The sequence below is a fragment of the Pleurodeles waltl genome, chromosome 2_1 (genome assembly GCF_031143425.1).
Source record: "Pleurodeles waltl isolate 20211129_DDA chromosome 2_1, aPleWal1.hap1.20221129, whole genome shotgun sequence".
In the NCBI taxonomy this organism is placed as follows: domain Eukaryota; kingdom Metazoa; phylum Chordata; class Amphibia; order Caudata; family Salamandridae; genus Pleurodeles; species Pleurodeles waltl.
The window spans coordinates 890,891,604-890,913,232 of record NC_090438.1 but is presented as its reverse complement, the minus strand read 5'-3'; the positions used below and the strand labels follow the sequence as shown (position 1 = coordinate 890,913,232).

General features: G+C 41.6%; 1 protein-coding gene across 1 annotated transcript in view; it reads right to left on the bottom strand.

The window, feature by feature from the left end:
• The window catches only part of LOC138269580 (cytidine monophosphate-N-acetylneuraminic acid hydroxylase-like), a 680,173-nt gene that overhangs the window by 133,837 nt on the left and 524,707 nt on the right, over positions 1–21,629 (bottom strand). The window contains exon 11 of the mRNA XM_069218806.1: positions 20,478–20,652. Within this exon, the coding sequence (XP_069074907.1) occupies positions 20,478–20,652 (175 nt within the window). The remainder of the gene's footprint in view (positions 1–20,477; positions 20,653–21,629) is intronic.

The window sequence follows — 21,629 nt, the reverse complement described above, 5'->3', positions numbered from 1 at the left end:
AGAACTCATGGGGAGCAAATGTTAGATGTTGATGAGGGGGCCTACCTGCTGCAGGACATGAGGAATAAACCTCAGGACTGAAATGGATTGTCATGTTGCTGAAACAGGCCTTTCCACTGGCAGTGAGGAAAGTGATTGGAGATGATTAGGGATGATATGTCGTAATGGTTGATAAATGGAATTGATTGCAAGCAGTAATTGAATTGATATACATGTTACAAAACAAGTCAGCAGGATTGGCAGATCTAGGGACTGTACACTTGCAGGTTCCGGATGTGCAGTTGATCATAGGGGCGACGTTAACCTAGTAATGGATGAAGGTACTGATCAGCTCAATCAGAGAGCTGTTAGTGGCCATAGCAGATTGAGGAACTTTGTGTAGACATACAATCCGGTAAATGTCTGGAGAAAATGTACCACAAACATACGTCAGTAGTCTTTTTACTCTGGATCATACCATTGATACTCCGGCTTGGACCACATATTAATGCAAAGCTCTTACCTTCTTAAAGTTTTGAATGCCTGTGTCCTGGCACTGGAAATTTTGTATCTCTCATCTCTGTGTGTGGAATTAGGTGTGCATAGGTGGAGGAACTATGCGGGTGGGGGTTGGAGAGTGGCTACTGAAATAAAAAGTGTCTGGTGGACAAATTATGCCAAATCACAGAGCACTACTTCACCAACAATGAACATAAAGTTAGGTAAAGGGCGGTGGTATGGAAAGCATATCAAACAGTTGTAAGAGGAAAGGTGATCTCCTTAGTGGCTACTGCACATAAAGAGAAGTGGCAGCAAATGCAAGAGGTTGAAAACCACCTCATTCAACTGGAAAGGTTGAATATACTTCAATCGAGTGAGAATTTCTGCCACCGTATTGAACTTGCCTGTAGGGAATACCACAACTTGGCTACAGATGTAAATATTAATGTGCTGTGCAGAGAACGATTTAAGAGGTGAGCAATAAGCCCAGGAGTGTATTTGCATAGCTGGTCAAGAGGGAGGAAGTGGAAAGATGGGTTGGGGAAATCTGCACTGAGAACAAGGGCACAGTCACATTCAACACCGTTATCACTGGGGAAGTTGCCCACCACTACTCTGGACTGTATACGTCCATATTGACATGTACAGTGGAGGAGAAACAGGCCTTCCTCCCAGATAGCGCACTCCCCCAACTCCCAGGCAGTGATAGATTGACACTCAATGCACCTCTCACAGTTAAGGAGATAGAGGATGCAGTCTGTCAAGGCCCCTGGCCTAAATGGCCTGCGGATAGAGATTTATAAGTGCTTAACTAGCAGGATTTCTGGACATCTTATCCAGATGTACAAAGTAGCACTGAAGGAAGGCTGTATGGTGGAAGAAACTCGCACTGCCATGATTGTAGTCATTCGCAAAGTGGACAAACTTGCAGCTTGGGAATTGCTGATCATGAGTATTAATGGCCCTTGTTCACCCCAATCAGTCTGTTTTTGTGCCTGGCTGAACCTCTGCTATCTATCTGATTGTCTTGCCAGGACGACCAATGTCACAACACCAGCTGTGGTTGTCTTTATAGGTGAGTCCAATGTGTTTGACTCACTAGAGTGGCACTATCTCTTTCCTAAAGACAAAGAACATTACACTGTGCTACCTGCAATGGGGAAAATTATTCTAGTCTGATCCCCTGGTGAGTGTAAGTATTCCCCTACATTCTCAGGACAAAGGGGCACTAGATAGGACTGCCTGCTATCATACATGGTATTTGCCCTATTGTTAGACTTGGCATCTTTGGCATGGTCTCCCCTAACTTTTTGCTTCTACTTCCCAGGCTGTTGCTGTGTGCTGTACTTTTTGCTGTTTTTGTTACCCAGAGCACTTTACCACTACTCATCAGTGGTAAAGTGCAAGTGCTCCTTATGTGAAATTGTAGGTGTAAAGGGCTTTTCCACAATGGGCATACTTGATTCACTAGTAAGTCCCTAGTAAAGTGCACTAGAGGGGACTAGAGGTGCGTAGGGCATGTAAATTAAATGCTACTAGTGGGCCTGCAGCACCGATTGTACCACCCACATAAGTAGCCCTGTAAACCTGACTCAGGCCTACCACTGCAGTATCTGTGTGTGAAGTTTTGAACTGCAGATTCGACTTGGCAAGTTTACCCACTTGCCAGGCCTAAACCTTCCCTTTTGATACACGTAAGGCACACCTAAGGTAGGTCCTAGGTAGCACCATGGGCAGGATGCAATGAATGTTAAAAGTGGGACATGCACTGCTGTGTTTTACATGTCCTAACAGTGAAATAAAGCCAAATTCGGTTTTCACTGTTGAGAGGCCTATTTCTCCCTTAGGTTAACAAAGTGTAATATCCCTAAAGTTCAGTTTCCCTTTGAGAGCAGATAGAAATTTAGAGTTTGTGGTCTCTGAACTCACTATTTAAAAAATGCATCTTTTAGTGAAGTTGGTTTTTAGATTGTCAGTTTGAAAATGTCACTTTTAGAAAGTAGGCATTTTCTTCCTTAAACTATTCTTTGACTCTGCCTGTTTGTGGATTCCCTGTCTGTGTCAAACTGACAGTTGGGCTGTTTGTGAATCTCCTCAAGACAGTGACATAAAGGGAGCTGGAGTGTAGCCTGGATATCCCGATGAGCCATATGGGCTAGAGTAGAGGAAGGAGTGGTCATTTACACCTGAATGGGCTGTTCCTGCCCTCACACAATGCAGTCTCCAACCCCCTGGTGTGTGTCTGGGGCCAGGCCCGGGTAAGATAGGATCCTGTAAACAACAGAGACTTCTCTTTGAAGTTGGGCAACTTCAAAGGCAGAAAGGGGTATAATTATTAGACCCAAAATCCCAGACTTTAGATCACTTCTGGATTCAAGGGGAACCTCTGCCAAGGAGGAAGGCTGAGGCTAAGTGCTGCCCCTGCCTGTGACTGTGCTTTGTTTGGCTATCCTGCAGTTGCCGCTTCTGCCTGTGAAAGGGGACAAAGACTTTGTTGTGCATGCCTGCTTAAGAGGTATCTTCAAGAGGTTCAACTGAGCTTGATCCCTGTTCTGAAGTCTCAGGGCCATCAAATACTTTCCCTGCCAGCACTTGGACTCTCTGCTGAGACTCCTGCTCTGCCAAGTGGTGCCTAATCCAGTCCGTGGGCCCTTAAAAGAAGAAGTTGGTGGAAAACCAAAGAAAACCAAATGAACCAAATTTGGACAACTCCGTACTGACGCCGCTGCTGAATCCTGTGACACCACCGGCAACTGAAGCTGTGGTCTACGTTGGAGTGCGACGACCACACAGGCCTGACGCAGCTGCAGCCTCACTGAAGTCCGCAACTCCATGGAAGTTGCCGTACCACGTTGTGATTGCTGGATATCGACTCCGCTGGAAGTGCATGGATCCAACGCTGCACACCGCCACTTCATCTCCACCGCTCCGCAGCAAGGACCCAATGCCTCTTCATGATGCCTCCACTCCTTCGCTCTACAGCACTGGAACCAATGCGGCCTCGCATCCAGCTATGTCACGATCCCAGACTCTGTACACCGACTTGCTTCCTCATTTTCACAAGGTACTGTACTTGGGGGCCATGTGACTTTGTCACCATCGCCGTTGGCATCAGACTTTTGGGAATGACTCCATTACATCGCTGTGACATCACCTCATCGAAGCATTTGTGTTTATAATCGCTATTTTTGTGTTTAATCTTGCAAAATCCATAACTTTGCTTGTGTATGTTGGATTCTTGTAGTTTTGGTCTTGTTGTACTCAGATAAAATTGGCTATTTTTCTAACCTGGCGTTGAGTCGTTTTGTAGTGTTTTCACTGTGTTACTGAGTGTGTTGGTACAAATACTTTGCACATTGTCTCTGTTTTAAGCCTTTCTGCTTGTGCCACGCTACCAAGGGAGTGAGCAGGGGTTAACTGGGTGTGTTTCTCCTTTGCTCTCACTAGAGTGAGGGTCCTTGCTTGGACAGGGGGCAACCTGACTGCCAACCAAAGACCCCATTTCTAACCCTGGTGATAATGGTGAGGTTTGGACTTGTATTTGACATACAGTGATTAAGTGTACACTACTATTGTCAGTGCAGATCACTACATTCCCACATACCACTTGTTTTTGGGACTTTGTTTTTTCTCTATTTGGACTTCATCTTCTTCCATTTTTTATTTTTGAACTCTTCATTGGGAAATCTTTGTTCTGCCTTGAAACTTTGCACTTTTTGACTTTCCATTGTGTCTCAATCTGCAGATGCACCAGCTGGAGCTGTTTTTGAGTTGGAGAAGCTGGAGAGTTATACAGTTGCTAAACTGAAAAAGCTCAGTAAAGAACTTGCCTGTCCCATTAGGAGCTCCCCCAGTACGGAGGAGCTGCAAAAAGAACTGAGAGCCTGGGTGACAGCCAAGGAGGTTGGGGGGCATGCAGCGGAGGCGAATGAGGGTGAGGATGTGCAAGACACCCATGAGGGCGTAGTAGAGATGGTGGCAGCAGTATCACAGTGCATTCTGACAGGAGGGTGCACATTCCCAAAGACCTAGTTAAGGATTATAAAAAGGGGGAACAACATATACTTGTAGTTAAAGGGGTATGAGTCTTCTCTCCACATGAACATGGTCCCTGAAGCACACTGGGGGGGCGGGTCTGTGGAAGCACTCTGAGGTAGAAGGGAGGGACACCTTGACTTCCTTAGGGGATCCTCAAGGACTCACCTACACTATCATGAAGGACGCCCTTAGACAAGAGGCATGCCCACCACCCCAATGGCCATGCCCAAAGGATGTTTGTCCCCTGGGCATGGCCATTGGCCCCAGTTCCATGAAGGGGGCCCAAGTTAGGCCCTCCTTTGGCACTTAAAGAAAATAAACAATACTTACCTGTACTTACCTTACTTACCTGGGATTGGGTTCCCCCCATCCTCTGGCATCCCTCTGGGGTGGGTGTGGGTGTCCCTGGGGCTAGGGAAGGGCACATGTGAGCCCATTCCATGGTCTCTGACCATTGAAATATGCTCTAAGGTCCCCTAACGCCTGCCCTGACCCAGGCATTAATTAATGGCTCTAAGTAAGCTCAGCGCTATTATATAAGGTCCCTTTACCCCGTGCTTGATTTTAGCATGGGGTTAAATATGGCTCTAAGCCCATATCGTCATTTTTTGCCAGGGAATGCCTTCCTTGCATCTCATTGAAGCAATGTAGTATCACGCTAGCAAACAATGACTTTCACTCCAAAACTTTGCCGCTAGACGGGTCTAGCACCAAAGTATACATTTGGAGTTAGGTTTGCGAAGAATTTGAGTAAAAAAATGACGCGAATTCATTGCGAAGCAAGTACGCACTCATCAGTAGCAGACTGGACTACGGCAACGCCCTCTATGCCGGCACCACACTCAATCTCAAAAGCAAACTCCAAAGAATCCAGAACACAGCCGCGCGCCTCGTCCTTGGCCTTCCCCGACATGAACGAATCTCACCACACCTCACATCCCTACACTGGCTCCCCATAGACAAGAGAATCACATTCAAGATTCTCATCCACGCACACAAATCCCTCCACAACACCGGCCCAACCTATGTCAATGAAAGAGTAAACTTCCACACTCCCACACGCAATCTCCGATCAGCCGACCTCGCCCTAGCCACAGTCCCACACATCCAGCACACCACCACCGTCTTCCTCCTACCTCGCCCCTAAAACCTGGAGCTCCCTCCCCACCGACCTTCGCAAAACTAAAGACCTACTGGTCTTCAGAAAGAACCTCAAGACTTGGCTGTTTGACCAGTGACCCTCCCTGACCCGACCCCCTCCAGTTTCACCCCCAGTGCCTTGAGACCCTCACGGGTGAGTAGCACGCTCTACAAATCTCTTTAATTGATTGATTGATTGAAGTATAAATCTGGGCCCAAATCTTTTATGCTGTGACAGCGCAGAACAATACAGTGAAATCTTGTAGATTTCACTGCACCAGTTCTGCCTGGCTTTTAACAAGTGAACGCCTACCTTGCATTCTGTCAGGAAAACTATTGCCAGCGTTGTTAAGTTCTTTCCTCAGGAAAAACGATTCCCGTTTTCCTTGTACCCATATAGGTTGCAGCAGTGTCTTCACTCCCGTTGGCTCTTGTGGAGGCTGTTCTTAGAACTAGCTTTTTCAGGTTTAACTGCCACTCAAGATGGTGGCCGCAAATCCTTGTGAGGTCAGTGCTCTAGTGTTTCTACCTTAGTCTCATGCTGAAGCTTCCCTACAGCTGTTTCCTTCTGGGAGCCCTGCACTTCAACTGTCATCCTGAGGAGAATGAGCAGTGTTCCTGAGGTGCTTCGTTTCATAGAGAATTCTTCCAGTTTTGAGTAATTAATTATTTTTCTTGTTACGGTGTGCACACCAGCTACTTTTTCCCTTTTGAAGAAGCTGAATTTCTTCCTTGTTCGAACAACTGGCTATTGGCTTTCTGAGGGAAATTAGTTTTGGTAATCCTTTTGTATGATTGCCAATATATATATATGTACATATATATTCAAGAACCCTTTGCTTTGCAGACTTGTTAGTCTCAGAGACAAACCTCAGTGCTCATACTAATTCCTAGAGACTGTGATTGAGAAAACTGAACCTTAAGAAGGAGTTTTTGTTTCTTGTAAAAGACATTAGTAGTTTGTATATTTTTGAACTTTTGAACTGTTCTCCAGAGAACCTTGGAAACCTCTGACTCCTGGAGAAAAGAAGATATCAAGTTAACATCATTCTCATAGAGGGGGGTTAGTCTCTCAAAAGATCCAGGTTAGGAGAACAATAGAATTGGGTGAATGTGAATGGCTGAACAGTTGAATGCAGGGTTTGAATGTACTTGTCTATGCTCTAATCACCCGACTGCAGGTCCTTTCTTTAAAGAAATCCCAGTAAGAAGAAAGGTGCAGGTTTCCAGAGACACACTCTGAATATCCTATCTTCAAGTGGGAAACACAGGAGGGAACTGGATCTGGAGGTGGTCTCTCTTTTTCTATTCCCCTTCCCCTTTCCCCCTAGCAGATGCAGGGTTCAGATAATCAGTTAAAATCTGAGCAGTCATCTGTTGGAGGGAGTTGGGCAAAAGGCATCTGCTCCTGTGGAAGTTAGATTAGGTGGGTAATCTTCTGACACATACAACTTGCACAGGTATAATGTGGTGCAAGGCTTTAGAAACTGGTACAATGGCCCCATTGCGCCAGTTTGTAAATGTGGCGCACTGTAGGGGACTGCTTTGGTCACTGCTGCATTAAAAAAATGATGCAATAGTGGCACAAAGGGCTTGTAAACAAGCCCCAAAGTTTTCAAAGGAATCCTTAGTGAAACAGAGTGTGTCACCACTTCGTAAAAAATGCGCACCACTGCCATGGAAAGTTTTTTAGGCTATTTAAAACACAATGCTTGAACAACCTGAGGGACCACAGGTTGAATGCTAAAGTTGCACCTAAAGCATGTCGAACTAATTAGATTGTGGATAATACCAATAGATGTATTATTTGTCATATCCCATATTTTATGTGGGAGTTAAGTGCAAATACCCCCTATGTTCTGTGGAATTTGAATCCTGGCACAGAGATCAGTTCCTTGAGTTCAGTGATAAAAGTGGTAAGGAAGGAAAGCTTATTGTAGTTCTCAATGTTTCAAGTATTCCTAAAAAATAAATGTTGTCCTTTCTACTTCTATCCTCCAGATCAAATTTATTTTAGAGCAGGTGCCATATTTATTGTTTCCATTTCTCTGAATTAGCCAGCTTTTTTGCACAAATGCCAACTTGTCCTCTGTACTACTTAGTAATCGTTCCTGATTAATTGGATTGCACTCTGTGTTTCATATCCTATAGACAGTTTCATGCTAGTAAGCTATTTCATAAGAGAGTCAAGAGTGACTCCTGGGAATCTTTGGTTAATTGGGTTCACAGGATAGTCACTGAGGTTTGCCAAGAAAGCTTAAGTAAAAATCAATTGTAGAAAAAGAACTCTGTTTTGACATCTGCCATTCAGTAGGACCCCAAATATGCTACTGTGTGGAGATACACTTAAATAAGTACATCAACAAAAATTGTGCCTAGGAGGACCTCTTAGTTCCTAACCACTTAGTGGTGATGTCAAAGGTCAGGACACTAATCATGTCTTTAGCAGTGCTGTAGAAGAAACCAAGGACGTATTGGTAGACATCTATGTAATGATAGGTGCTGATTCATAAACCTTTTCAGCTCCGATATTACACAATCAACAGGCCCTGGTCAGGACAAGATGTTCATGTTAGGCAGATCAAGTAAAACTTAAGGAATTGTAGCACAGTCACTGGCTGCTCCCTAAGGTTTCCCAAACACAAAACGTTTTTTAAAGAATAACCCATGATCTTTAAAAAATATTGGAGATGAAAGTCAGTTGTCCCCTGCAGGCCACCACCCCTGCTTTCAAGGAAAATCACAGGGGGTTGCAAATACCACCATGCCCAATTAATATTCATTAGGCAAGTCATTCAGCTATCCCCTGCAAACAGACATTTTGCAAAATAACAAGCAGGTTTGAAACAAATCAGAGCACAATATGCACCCACTCTTTGTGGGCTGTATGTTCACAAAAGTGTGCCCAAGGTTAGGTATCTGGATCTAATTTCTAGCCTTCTATCTTCTTTTTCTCCTCAGAGAGTCACCACCTGAAAGTGCTTGTGGGGTCTGCCTATCTCAGTGACCTGCAAAGCTATGCTGGCAGGAGCTGAGTCTCCTGGCAGTGTTGCCCAAACAGGACAGGTCAAAAAGATAGTGACCAGATAAAGTACGGTCCACTGGTCCTCCGATAAACAACATTTGTTACAGAAACCGCAGCAGGAACCACTAAATCTTCCAGGCACTAGTGACTTCCAAAGTCTTGTGGTACTGAAAATTCTGGAACCGTGTTATAAACGTCGTCGTATCACAACGATTTTGGTATCAGCAGACCGGGAATGATTAGAATAGTATGCACAAGCATTGTATTCATATTCGGGTAACAAAATCACCCGAATATCAGAGTTTCCGTCCTGAACCCTCGTGTTCCATTTAAACGACAGCCATTTTATGATTGCCCTCACATAGGCCAATGTCTAATGCTGAAAACGAGTCTTAAGGACACGTACATCTTTGCTGACTCCTCTGTGACCTGGGCAAGCTGACTCCACTGCCTGAAGCCAAACCTGTTCGGCCAGTTTCTTTCCCAGTGGCCAAATGAGATTAGTATCAAGGCAAAACACATCATAAACCTTTCATCAGACACAAACCATGCCTAATCTTACACACACCTGTCCCTGTTTCTTTCTTTATGACTTGCTTTACAAGGAGGAGGTGCCCGTTTATATTGGGGGTCCGTCGATATCTGATGAAAGTACTAAGCCTTGCCGGGTAATTGATTGAGGGCTGGACAAACTGAAATATAGGCTTGTCATCATAAACCTGCTATTTCGTTTGTAGTGAAATATGTGAATGGTCAACTGTAATCCTGTTAAAACCCCAAAGGCTACTCACATGTTGCCTCTCTAGCTTTTCTCATTTGTTTAGGAATGTGACTGGTACAGCCCCCTTGCATGCCTAGGGCATAATAAATGATATAAAAGGTCTGAGCTAAGACCATTTCTGGAGACTGCCTCTTTCAGTTGCTATAGGTCAGCTTCTGGGAGACGTAGTCTCACTCATTTGAGTTTAATTAAGATGTCTTTTCATATTTCAGCTTCTTTGCCAAGTTCTTTGTTATATTACCATGAGAATGAAAATCTCTAGTACTACAAATGGCGCCCAACGTGGAGCTCATCAGAGAAGTGACTTTCTGTGGGAGTGATCTTGTCAGGAGACTGAAATCTACTGAGGAGGACAGAACAGGATTCTACCAAGAAGGTACTCTGTGTGCAGGGATTCTGGAGATTCTTTGATTATGCAGCCCAGTATATTTCTGATCTTCCTGATTTTGATCCTCCACATGATGTCACCCCTGACTGAGAACCTTTTTGGCGTAAGTAAAAAAAAAAAAGACTGTTAGGTCATTTAGAACTTGGCAGTTAGAATTTGGACAACTATTTGTTTGGTATAGCTTTGATAGGTTTGTATAGGTTTGTATACGCGAATTGCAATTTGTGTAGGCAGGTAATGAAGAGACTTTTTCTCCATCTGCTTTAGTTGAAGTATAAGTGGGTCGCTCCCAGTCCTTAGTTCTTTGGTCCTTTGGTTCTTAGTTTTTGGTTCTTGGTTCTTAGTATTGGTCCTTAGTTTTATTTGAAGATTGCAATTTTCAAAAACCGAGGGTCTCGTACATTTGCGAGTGTATCGATAGAGATAGCCCCTTGAAGTTTGAAGCTCGGTTAGTGAGCGAAGGTGCCTAATCGTAGCAAATTTGGTACTTGGTTTGGTTTTTGGTGGCAACAGGGATTCCCGATTGGAGGATTCATGTCTGATACCTCCGATTGGAACTCCAACTTATGAGTTCTATTTTAAACACGGCGTGGGCCCCATCACGTTTAATAAAGTATGGGTCCGCTATTCTTGGAAATAAATGTCTGTGAGGCTGTTTTTGCAGTTTTTTGGAACACTATTGAGAAAAGTTTTCTTTTCTCTTGTAAATATGACTTACAACTAGGATCTGCAAACGGTTCTGTAAGTAAATTGCGACGGCGCTATTTATGAAAAATGGCTAAAGCGCGCTGTATTGTGTGTCCTGAGTGTTTTCTGTTTATATCTGAAATGAGCTCAATGTGTGTTTGTGGGTCTTCTTGATGTTTTCAGTTTGTTAAGTAAAATGTTGGTTAATTAATATTAAGTAGAAACTTAGAAAAAATCCAGAAATTAACCATGTGATGTGCTAACATAGCTATATGTTGCTCTTTAATTTATAGAATGAGCAATTGTGCACATATACAAAACTGCCGTTAAATGCTTAATAAATTAGAAAACATATTCAATAGATATAAATAGGGCCCCCCAAAAAAAAAAACAACGAAATTATCTATTTTTGCAAAAAAATAAATACATTTACAGCATTTTTCTTAGATGCATTGTATTAGATGTTCACAGGCAAACTTTTCAGCTGCAGTATATTTGATAGGAATGTTCAATTCAGCCAGCACTTTCCCAGTTAAACACGGGTGGAATTTTGGATAACCTTCGTTTTAAATGAAAGTGGTGCAAAAATGTGACGCATTTCAAATTAGGCTTATGCGCTTAGGCTTGTGAGTTAATGTATCCCAAATAATAGGCAAGGGATGCAGCTTGCTTTTATATGTGGAAGTATCGCAAAAAAAATAATATTTTTTTTATTTATTTTTTTAAAGAAAATTATTAATTATGGAAAAATTATTTAAACAAATAAGTGCCTTTCAAAATCGTTTTTTAATATTTATAAAGCTTAATACCTATACTATGACCTCCTATCATTAAAATTTAATTTAAGTTATGTTGCACCGCTAAAATGACATTTGTATGTGCAATTTTCCCTTGGCGCAGGAGCAAACAAGCTCATTTCTATAAAGTATAAGTTAATATTTTCAATAGCTGACTCATGGATTGTGTAATAGACATTCTGGTAATGCATATTATGCAAGAAAATTGTAGGATATTGATTCTTTAATGCCTAAAATATCAAGGTCGATTTTGGGCAAAAGCACTGTTTAAACTGCATTTTCTTTCATTCAGAGTACTTTTTAAAGTGTCTCAGGCTTCAGTAAATGCATACATTTAGGTTTGATATATATTTGCAGGTTGTGCCTTCTTATGATTCAATGAGTCAATGTGCCAGTACAAAGGCTTGTTTTAATATCAAGGTTGAAGGTTCTAACTTCAGCTGGGCCTACTGAGACGTTCATTCATTCGAGGTTGATGAAATATGTACCATTGCATGGGATTGCAACAAGCATTTATTCTAACAACTGGTATGTGTGTTATTAAGGTTTGTGAATTATTCACAGTAAATGTAGTTTAATAATCTGGAAATAGAGATCATTTTTTTTAGCGCCTAAAAAGGAAAAATTATTTTTTAAAATAGAGTGAATTATTGCAGGTTAGAAGGAAAATAGGAAGGCATACTGTCTTTGACAGATTCAGAGTGGCAGAAGCTAGGAGAGCTACAGAGGCTGGCTCAAGTCACGCTGCTGAGATGCTATCTTTAGTTTTCCCATAAACAATGGAGGAGGCTGTCATGTTGACACTTGTGACCTTTTAAATTAGGGCCTTGTCTCTGTGAAATGCAGAATGACCCTACGGGCCTCTAAAAGTGGGATTTCTGGTTTCTCCAGAAGAACATCAATACAATTAAAGAACTTAATTCCAAAGGGAAAATATAAAAAAAAGGGGATTCTTCGAAAGTCCCAACATCATGTTAAATGCTCTGCAGAACTGATACATTTGTGTCTCCGCTCTAAAAAAATAAAATGATGCCTGCTAGTTGCTTTTATTTGACAGAAAACGAAGTGTTGCATTAAGTCTTAGACAGAAAATAAGATGCAGCCCTTTTCTAAAATGTTGAAGGGTACAAGCCTTAATGAGAACAATTTGCCAATTAAGACTTATTTTTCACAGTGGAAATTGTAGGTGCCAAATTAATATGGAGTGTCAGTGTAACAATTTTTACTTTTAGAAAGGTAAAACTAAGGTGGCTTGATGTTGCGAAGTAACTGATAAGAGGGTAACAGTTAAGTAATGGAAATTTATTTTCGTGTATTTGGTCCTATCATGAATTGTTCTTGCTGGTCCTGTATGTTAGAAGAGAAACAGTAAAGTTATATTTGACAGCAGATTTCCATTGCCTGGTGATCTACTGTCAAAAGGAGGGTAAGGATTTCAAACCTGACAAATTAAACAGGCCCAAATATTGGGTTTTGGGCTGCAGGTTTACAGTGCATAAAGTACATGACATGGTGTTGTGTGTCACCGCTTATTCACACATGCTATTGTTTTGTCTATGCTTTTTGTGCTTGATACACAGCAAGTATATCTGATGGCTTGACGTTTTGTGCGTTTTTATTATTTTTTATTTGTTTTTTGCATGTTTGTTGCTGCTTTTGATACTATTACAAGCTCCCCTGTGTTGTGAGGGGATGGTCATGACGATGCCCATCGCTACGCAACAGTTGGTTGAACTTGTTCTGGTTACTAAATTCCACAGATAATGATATTTCATGCTGTGAACATAAGAGACAACACTTCACCAGTGCATGTCTATTTGGCTATAATGGTATTGAAGGAAAATAAAAAGAGATATACAGGATCAAAGTGTGTCACCTGCAGTTAGTCACGTTACTGCCCCTTCCCTTAAAGGAACAGGCAGCCCTACATTTATGTAGCCTTGATTGGACCTAAGGATGAAATTATAGATCTGTGACTCAAGGTGGCCTAATTTCTATATTACATTAGTTAATGATGTTCTGTTTCCTAAGTAGCATATGGTTTTTGTTCCTTTAAAGAAAACCAGGTTTTCATTTTTTCCTGAAGAAGGAACTGAAACATTAGCTAGGAGTACCGTATATGGTGTAGTCGCCAACGGTAGAGTTAAAATTTGTGTAACTTTGGCCTTTGTGTATCACCCGTACTCTTGGTGTTGTGTCACATGCCTGACTATCACCCAAATAATTTTTTGTTCTTCCTATAGATTTTTTATTTTGTTACTTCCCCTGACCAATGTCGCATCATGCTTAGTTATTGAGATTTTAGCTATGTCCTAGTCCCATTTCTCTTTTTCGAATTCCTCTCACCAGTCAGCCCTTTTATTATTATTGATGTATTGTTCAGGTTCACATTTCCAGACTGCAGTGATGTACCAGGGACCCCCATGTTATGTATAATTCCCTTTGGTATGACCAGACTGGTTTTCAAGAATTTGCCTTAGGCAAGCATTCAATGTTTTCCAGCCTGACTGTCAGGGTAGCGATAGACTGGTTAACTGAATCAATATTATAGTAAGACAAGTTTTCCATCTCAATAGGAGATATCTTATGTTTACCTTTTTGAACATGACAAATTTTCAATGTCTATTTTAATTTGGTTTTCGGTTCCCTTCTGTTCCTGCTACTTTAATTTTGGGTGGGATCAGATGTGTCCTAATCATGCAAATATCAGGACCCTCTAGTTCTTGTCTTTTTGTTTGCACATTTGACTATTAGCCTGTGTATTGCATAGTGCACCTGATGCACAGTTTTTAAAGGAAGGTTTCTACATGTCCCTGATAATCGGTATCATGTGATTTCTCTATTGAGATGTTCTAAGATAAGGAGGAACACCTAGACTTAATCATTGAGGAAAATATGTGTTTACCCCATTAGACAATGCCACTGTGTGAGGAAATCCATTCAGATAGAATTCTCATGTAGCTATAGATGGCAGAGAATAATGGAAAGAACCCAATTAAAGATGCTAGAGACCCTGTTTTGCCCTTCTGCCTTTGTCTTTGTATTTAATGCCCATGGTGTATGGCTACTCCTTTGAAGATTGCAGACCACCTGCTTGCAGTCCCCTTGTTAAAAACCATGAACTGTTTTTGTACTAAATTGAAGGGAACTAACAACTGTGGCACATTTCCTACGTCACTAGATTCTGCGGGTATCAAGTCATAATAACCTGCAGGACATTGATTTAAGCCTAATTCCCATCAGTGACAGCTACAGATGAAAGACGGACGTCTTGGCCCTACAGTCTCAGCACCCAGAAAGTAGCAAAGCTGGACAGCGATCGCCAGCGCATGGTATCGTACTTGCTCCATCAGACGGCGTTGGACATCACAAAACCAAAGTTTCAGTGTAAAAGAGCTAAAGAGAAGGATTCCTGTTGTTGATGGCAGAGCTGTTTTGAAGTTTCATTTCTCTACCTGTCATGTGCTGGTAACCTCTGACAGTGTGCAATCCCTTGAGCCCCTTGGCCTGAGTTTTGGCCACACCCCCCCTTTTCTTTGCTCCAACGGAAGAAGGGCAGTGCACCGGAGATTTCAAGTTTGGAAAAAGGCACTATATTGTGGTGCCCATGAAAGAGCAGCTTGAGCGTCCTCTGACACTAAATAATGAGTGTTGGAGTCTGAAAGTGCTGCTGAGCTTGAGCTATTTCCCAATTAATGGTGTTTGGGTCTGCACGAGTTGATTTGTGCCCTTGATCAATGAAGAGCACATTGTTTGTAGTGTCTGCCACAGAGGAGAGACACTGGTGCATTGCTTTAAGACATTGAGACTTTCGAGTGAGCTGTGGGTGTTTGCCAGGAGGGCAATCCAACTAAGCAGTACTTTTCTCACGAAGAGGCCTGAATTGAGAGGCCCATGCGAAAGAAAACAACAAAAGAAAATTTGATGGACAATAGAAGCCTGCCAGAGAGGCTTTTTGAACGGACTCTGGGCATAGTTGGTTTCACAAGAGGTTTCCGTGTGATTGTATAGACTAGGTGTTAGGAGACTGATTGTTTTGCTGGCATTGTTTTAAAGTACTATTCTGTTTAGTAAAAGCAGAATAAAGTCAAATTTCTGTGGAAAGAGTACCCCCTTTTCACCTTAGAGCATTGATGAGAGTCACCACTGTTCCACCTGAACATACAAAAATTACTGAAATGCAGAGGTGCCCTAAAAATGTTACTAGATAATTTTAGGATTTGCTTTTTGGTTAGGGTTGTGAAAAATTATTATTTCATTTGTAATAGTGGTCACTACTTTCTCCCGTTGTCTATATGTTCTTAATAACGTGTTTTCTAGTGTCTTTTAAACATGACGTTGTCATTTATGGGTGGGATTGTTTTTCTCTACTCAATTGACTTCTGCACCCACTTCCCAACCTATGTCTTTTCCTACTATTGTTTCTTTGCACTCTTTTCACCCTTTTCCTGAACATGAGCAGGTTAGAAGATCAGAATTCGTAAGCAATTCTTTTGTACAGCTTCTGCATCAACACTAGTTAGTAGTGAACATCACTAATTGTTGGGTGTGTGATCTTATGCCACCTACTGCAGATAGAGGTATTCCTTATTTTGTCCTGCCATATGTGGCCTTTTGTGCTACTTCATGTTCGAGGAGACCTGTCCAGAGAGAGTTACCAAGTACTAGAATTTTGCTCCAGCAACATCTCCATGGCCTTATGAATATAGACCCGGACTCAGATTAGTATGAGTATAGTTGTTGCCTATGTAAGGGCAAAAGGAGGGTCTGTGGTACTGAAAATCCTGGACCCGTGTTATAAACGTCTTCGTATCACAACGATTTTGGTATCAGCAGACCGGGAATGATTAGAATAGTATGCACAAGCATTGTATTCATATTCGGGTAACAAAATCACCCGAATATCAGAGTTTCCGTCCTGAACCCTCGTGTTCCATTTAAACGACAGCCATTTTATGATTGCCCTCACATAGGCCAATGTCTAATGCTGAAAACGAGTCTTAAGGACACGTACATCTTTGCTGACTCCTCTGTGACCTGGGCAAGCTGACTCCACTGCCTGAAGCCAAACCTGTTCGGCCAGTTTCTTTCCCAGTGGCCGAATGAGATTAGTATCAAGGCACAACACATCATAAACCTTTCATCAGACACAAACCATGCCTAATCTTACACACACCTGTCTCTGTTTCTTTCTTTATGACTTGCTTTACAAGGAGGAGGTGCCCGTTTATATTGGGGGTCCGTCGATATCTGATGAAAGTACTAAGCCTTGCCGGGTAATTGATTGAGGGCTGGACAAACTGAAATATGGGCTTGTCATCATAAACCTGCTATTTCGTTTGTAGTGAAATATATGAATGGTCAACTGTAATCCTGTTAAAACCCCAAAGGCTACTCACATGTTGCCTCTCTAGCTTTTCTCATTTGTTTAGGAATGTGACTGGTACAGCCCCCTTGCATGCCTAGGGCATAATACATGATATAAAAGGTCTGAGCTAAGACCATTTCTGGAGACTGCCTCTTTCAGTTGCTATAGGTCAGCTTCTGGGAGACGTAGTCTCACTCATTTGAGTTTAATAAAGATGTCTTTTCATATTTCAGCTTCTTTGCCAAGTTCTTTGTTATATTACCCTGAGAATGAAAATCTCTAGTACTACAGTCTCTGCATGAGACATACATGATCGACAGAAGTCAAAGCTGCGAGGAAACTACTGACAGGATGATGGAACTTCTGAGTGGCAAGTTCAAGACCAAAGGCAGATCCTGAAAGTTATAGACTACCCTGAACCTCAGCTGGGGCACAGTACAGAAAACCCCCCAAGACAGACAGAAGTGGAGGTCCTTTGTTGCTGCCCTACATGTCAGTTGGCATACCGAACAGGAAATAAGTAAGCAATCTTCCTCTTGGCACACCCTATTATTTTTTACACCTGTGCCTACCCTGTTTAGCTCCCCTTCTGCTTTTCTTTTAAAAATGAACATTTTTGTTTCTTCTTTTCGATTTCCTTTAGTCCTTAGCTTTTCTCATAACTTACATGGCAATGCACTGCTACTCACACCTTCATCTGCTAAACCCCAAACTGCTCATCTAGTGCAACAATAGAATTAGGTAGTTCTTTTTCATCATCATGTATATTAGTGCCAACCATCTCCACTAAGCCTTTAATTTAATTGCAAATCTGATCTCATTTGTCAAAGTCTACTCTTCTAAAGGGTGCATGTAGCTTCCTGCACTCTTGAAAAATCCCAAAGTTACAACAGGTTTTATCCAGAGCAGAATAGTTAGTTGAACATAGTATATCAGTACTGGAATCACAAGGGCAATAGGACCTGCACTTGTTATAATTTGCCGTTCCAGCCTGGTGATGCTAGGGGTGGGTGGAATGTTTCAATCCACCCATGGAAGTGGCAGAATTTGTGACTTTGCTCTACTTTTGTAACATGAAGTTCTGGCCATATTCCACCAAATGCCAAGTAGCAGAATGTTTTCCTAGGAGGCTCCAGAAATGCGAGTTTAAACAAGATTTGGTGTCCATAGGCATAACTCTGCTGAATCTGGCAGAGTTGTTATGTAACTCCGCTTCACAGTTTGCTTCACACTTTCTTGTCTGGGTCAAACTAACTTCACACTTTCTTTGGCCCTTGCAGATGTATTTCAACTGTTATGTTTTTCAACTTCTCCCTTTTCTCCTTCTATTGTAGGCTTATGATTGCTGAAAATAAGTTTTCTACTGAGGTGTTTTTATGATTCAAATGTCTCTCTTGTGATTTGGTAAAGTTCTTCATACACTGCTTGGGAGCTCACTAATAAGCCCCTAGTGCCACCACAGTGTCACTTTCAGCTACGCTCCGGTGGTGCTGTGCCCTTTACCATATTTACAAGGCGGCATTAAGCCACCTTTTGAGGCTTAACGCCGCCTTGTCAATATGGTCCCTCTACATTCATCCCTTTGTGTGAAAGTGGCTTACAATAGGTTTTGCTGTGGGTGTTCCACTGCAACACTCATTGCATTTTGATGCTGCCCCAGATTTACGAGATATCATAAAGCTGAGGCAGCGACAAAATCGAACAACACCCTAGGGATGGTCTTAGTGTAGCGAAAGGAGGAGAAATACTTTTATTTTTCCTGGTTTTTGCTTTTTCTCTGTGTGCAGCACACGCAGAAAGAGCAAAATGCAAATAACAATGATTTATATGTAGGAAGCTGCCCCTTCCTGCAATAAACAATTATTAAGTAATGACGATTTGCTACTTCTATGTGTGCTGCAAAATGCACATCCCTGCATTCGGGAAATTATGCAGCTCGGTGCAGCAAAATTGTTTGTGGCACTGAGCTGCGCCATTTCCTAGTAAAGGAAGCCCTTAGTGCCTATTTCCTAAGTGTCAGTAAATGTGCACATTATTGCCAATGTATGCAAACTTTCTAAAAAAGCCTCCACTTTTGTCTCCTTGTGCTCGACACTCGAAGAAGTTGTTGCATCTTTCCATTAGTATGCTGAGGTCCAGATTTACTAAAGGTTTGCAATGATGCTCGTGTGAGGTAAAGCCAAGCAAAGTGGTGCAAAGCAACAAAATTGTTAGTGACAATCGACTTTTGCAAGCTAAAGCAATTTTTCACTGAAAGATGACCCCCCCATGCAGCACCACAATAGCTTTGCACCAGGTCCATGATAATTTATGCATGTGGACATGTCTGGGTTACAACAGTGCCACGCCAGATCAACTTCAGTAATGTAACCTGGCTTGCAGCAAAACCTAACAGCAAGTGGAACCAAGCGCGAGCAAGGGCCAAGAAGAATATTCAATAATTTACGGTTCTTTTCAATAATAAAAAATGAAATACAGTAAGCTATCAAGAAAGTTTTTGCACCGTGCTACGGTATGTATTGTAAATTTGTGTAGACCAAGGTGATAAAGCACATCCTTCCAACAGACAGAGGTTACATCTTCCATCTATGCCAGTGCCTGTTAAAGAATGCTGTTCATGTGCAGGTATTACAGCAGTAGTACAATAATGGAATTTAAAGGCACACATTTTTCTGCAGCAACAATACGCTTGAGATAAACAAATGTAAAATAAATAAATGCATAAATAAATACATCCTATGTGAGAATATCTTGATGGTTTTATCTCTGCAAATACATATATATAGACACATTTCAGTCTAATGAAATAAGCATTTCTCCAAGTAACTTCCTGTAAAAACATTTGGTGATAATTTTTCTAACCTGGACCTCAGTGACCTGAAGGAAATTAGCGCACATTATTAATGGTTAAGATTTATGGCTAAAGTATGTACTATTTATAAAATGCATGGGTGTCTCAGCTTCAAGGGGCTAAGGAGCTCAGCTTGTGGATTTAGACTTCTGGCTGCTCGAAAACAACTTATTGTCACATTTAAGGGAAAATGACGTGTGCGTCGGTGAGCCAAATTTGGCAGCATTGTGCACCATTGTTTTCACAATGCAGGGATGCACCATATTAAATAGAATACGGCGCACCCCTGTGTTGCTCCCTTTGCCACCTTCCTGCACATAAACAATCTTAAATGGCGATTTGCTCTTTCTATGTGTGCTGCATTCTGCAACACACACAGAGCAAAAAAAGAGGAGAAATGAAAGCATTTCTTCTCGTTGCGCCCTGCTAACGCCACTCCTTGGGTGGCGTTAGATTTTGGTGCTACCTCAGGTTTACAAAAACTCATAAATCTGGGGAAGCGTCAAAATGCAGTGGGTGTTTCTAGGGCACAACCCCAGCAACACCCATTGCACGCCCCTTCCACGCAAAGTGCTGTGTGTGAAGGGGCTGTATTTACAAGGTGGCGTTAATCCACAAAAAGTGGCTTAATGCCACCTTGTAAATATGGTGCAGTGCATACCACTAAAAGTGATGCTCCAGTGGCACTAGGGGCTCTTAAATATGCCCCTTAGTTTGAAAAAAAATGCATGTTATTTTTATGTGTTTTCTTAAGATTATAATGGGCGGTTGAACTTAAAGAGACAAAAAGATGTAAAACATTAAAATTCAACCTCACAAAACACAAATCAGTGGCGACCGGCTAGAAGAGCTATCTCTTTATATAAGTATATACATCTTTATGAAACTACAATTAATACATCAGTGTTGTGAAACAACATACTCTGATCACAAGGTTGTAATTGGCAAATCCAGCCCAGGTGAAGTACACTTCCTTCCATAAAGGGTTCTGAAATATCATATCTTCAAGCGAAGCATTGATGGCATTTATGTAAATATCAAAATCCCATGAGTCCTTGAAAATTTTCGTTGTCTTCGGAGGCTCGGTAATACTTTTACTGAAATAAAAAAAATCTAGTTTATTAAGTGAAAATAACAAAAAAGTAAAGGAATTTTCCCAAAAAACTAACTCAGAGCTACAGCACCATTGGCAAAGCTATACGAACGCACCTACATATACGCTTGATAAGAGTGAAACCCAAGCATTTTTCATAACGTGTATGGCATAAGTATTTTTTTGAATAGTTAATAAACCTATCCTATAATATGCACGGGATAAAGTACTGATACAACCGTGCATAGGTCAATCACATACGTCAGTGAGGGATATGTTGTTGTGGGCTTGTTCATCTCAGAGGATACCATCTATCAGGCCAGAATTGTAAAAGTCAAGTCTCTCAGATGACGGAAACGGAAAAAAGAAAGGCATTTTTTCCTTTTATAGACAACAGCAAATTCCCTAACACTGGATTCAGCACTTTAGAAAATCTGTGAAAAATCTGGTGACACCAATATAAATTGTGTATACCTTATTTACTAATTTACATAAAAATAGTACATTTTGGTTGTGGATAGGTATTTGGGTGGGCAGGAAAATGCTATATTAAAAAGAATGTTCCCTTTTCCTTGAAAAGGGTTTTGTGCATTGTCTGGGTCCATATCCTACAATCCTTATATTCGACTGGCAATTTTGTTCTCCTGATGTTTAGGACGTATGGTTCCTACCAGATTCATTTAGAAATATGTGAAAAAATATGAATTTCAAAAATGCATTTACCACTCTGTGGGACATATTTACACGCCCCATGCACAGCCAATGCTTCTCTTTTGTGACAGGCCGGCAGTGTGTTGAGCAGTCCCATATCTACAAGGCCAAGCAAAGTCCCTTTGTATAGCTTTTAATGACCTTGAATGTATGGTGTACGGCAATACAGGGCAAGATGCTGCGTTGCCTTAAATTTAAAACTACATCAGGGAGGCGTACCATGGGCGTTATGGTGGGTGTTCCATACAACATCCATGGGTTTTGATGCAT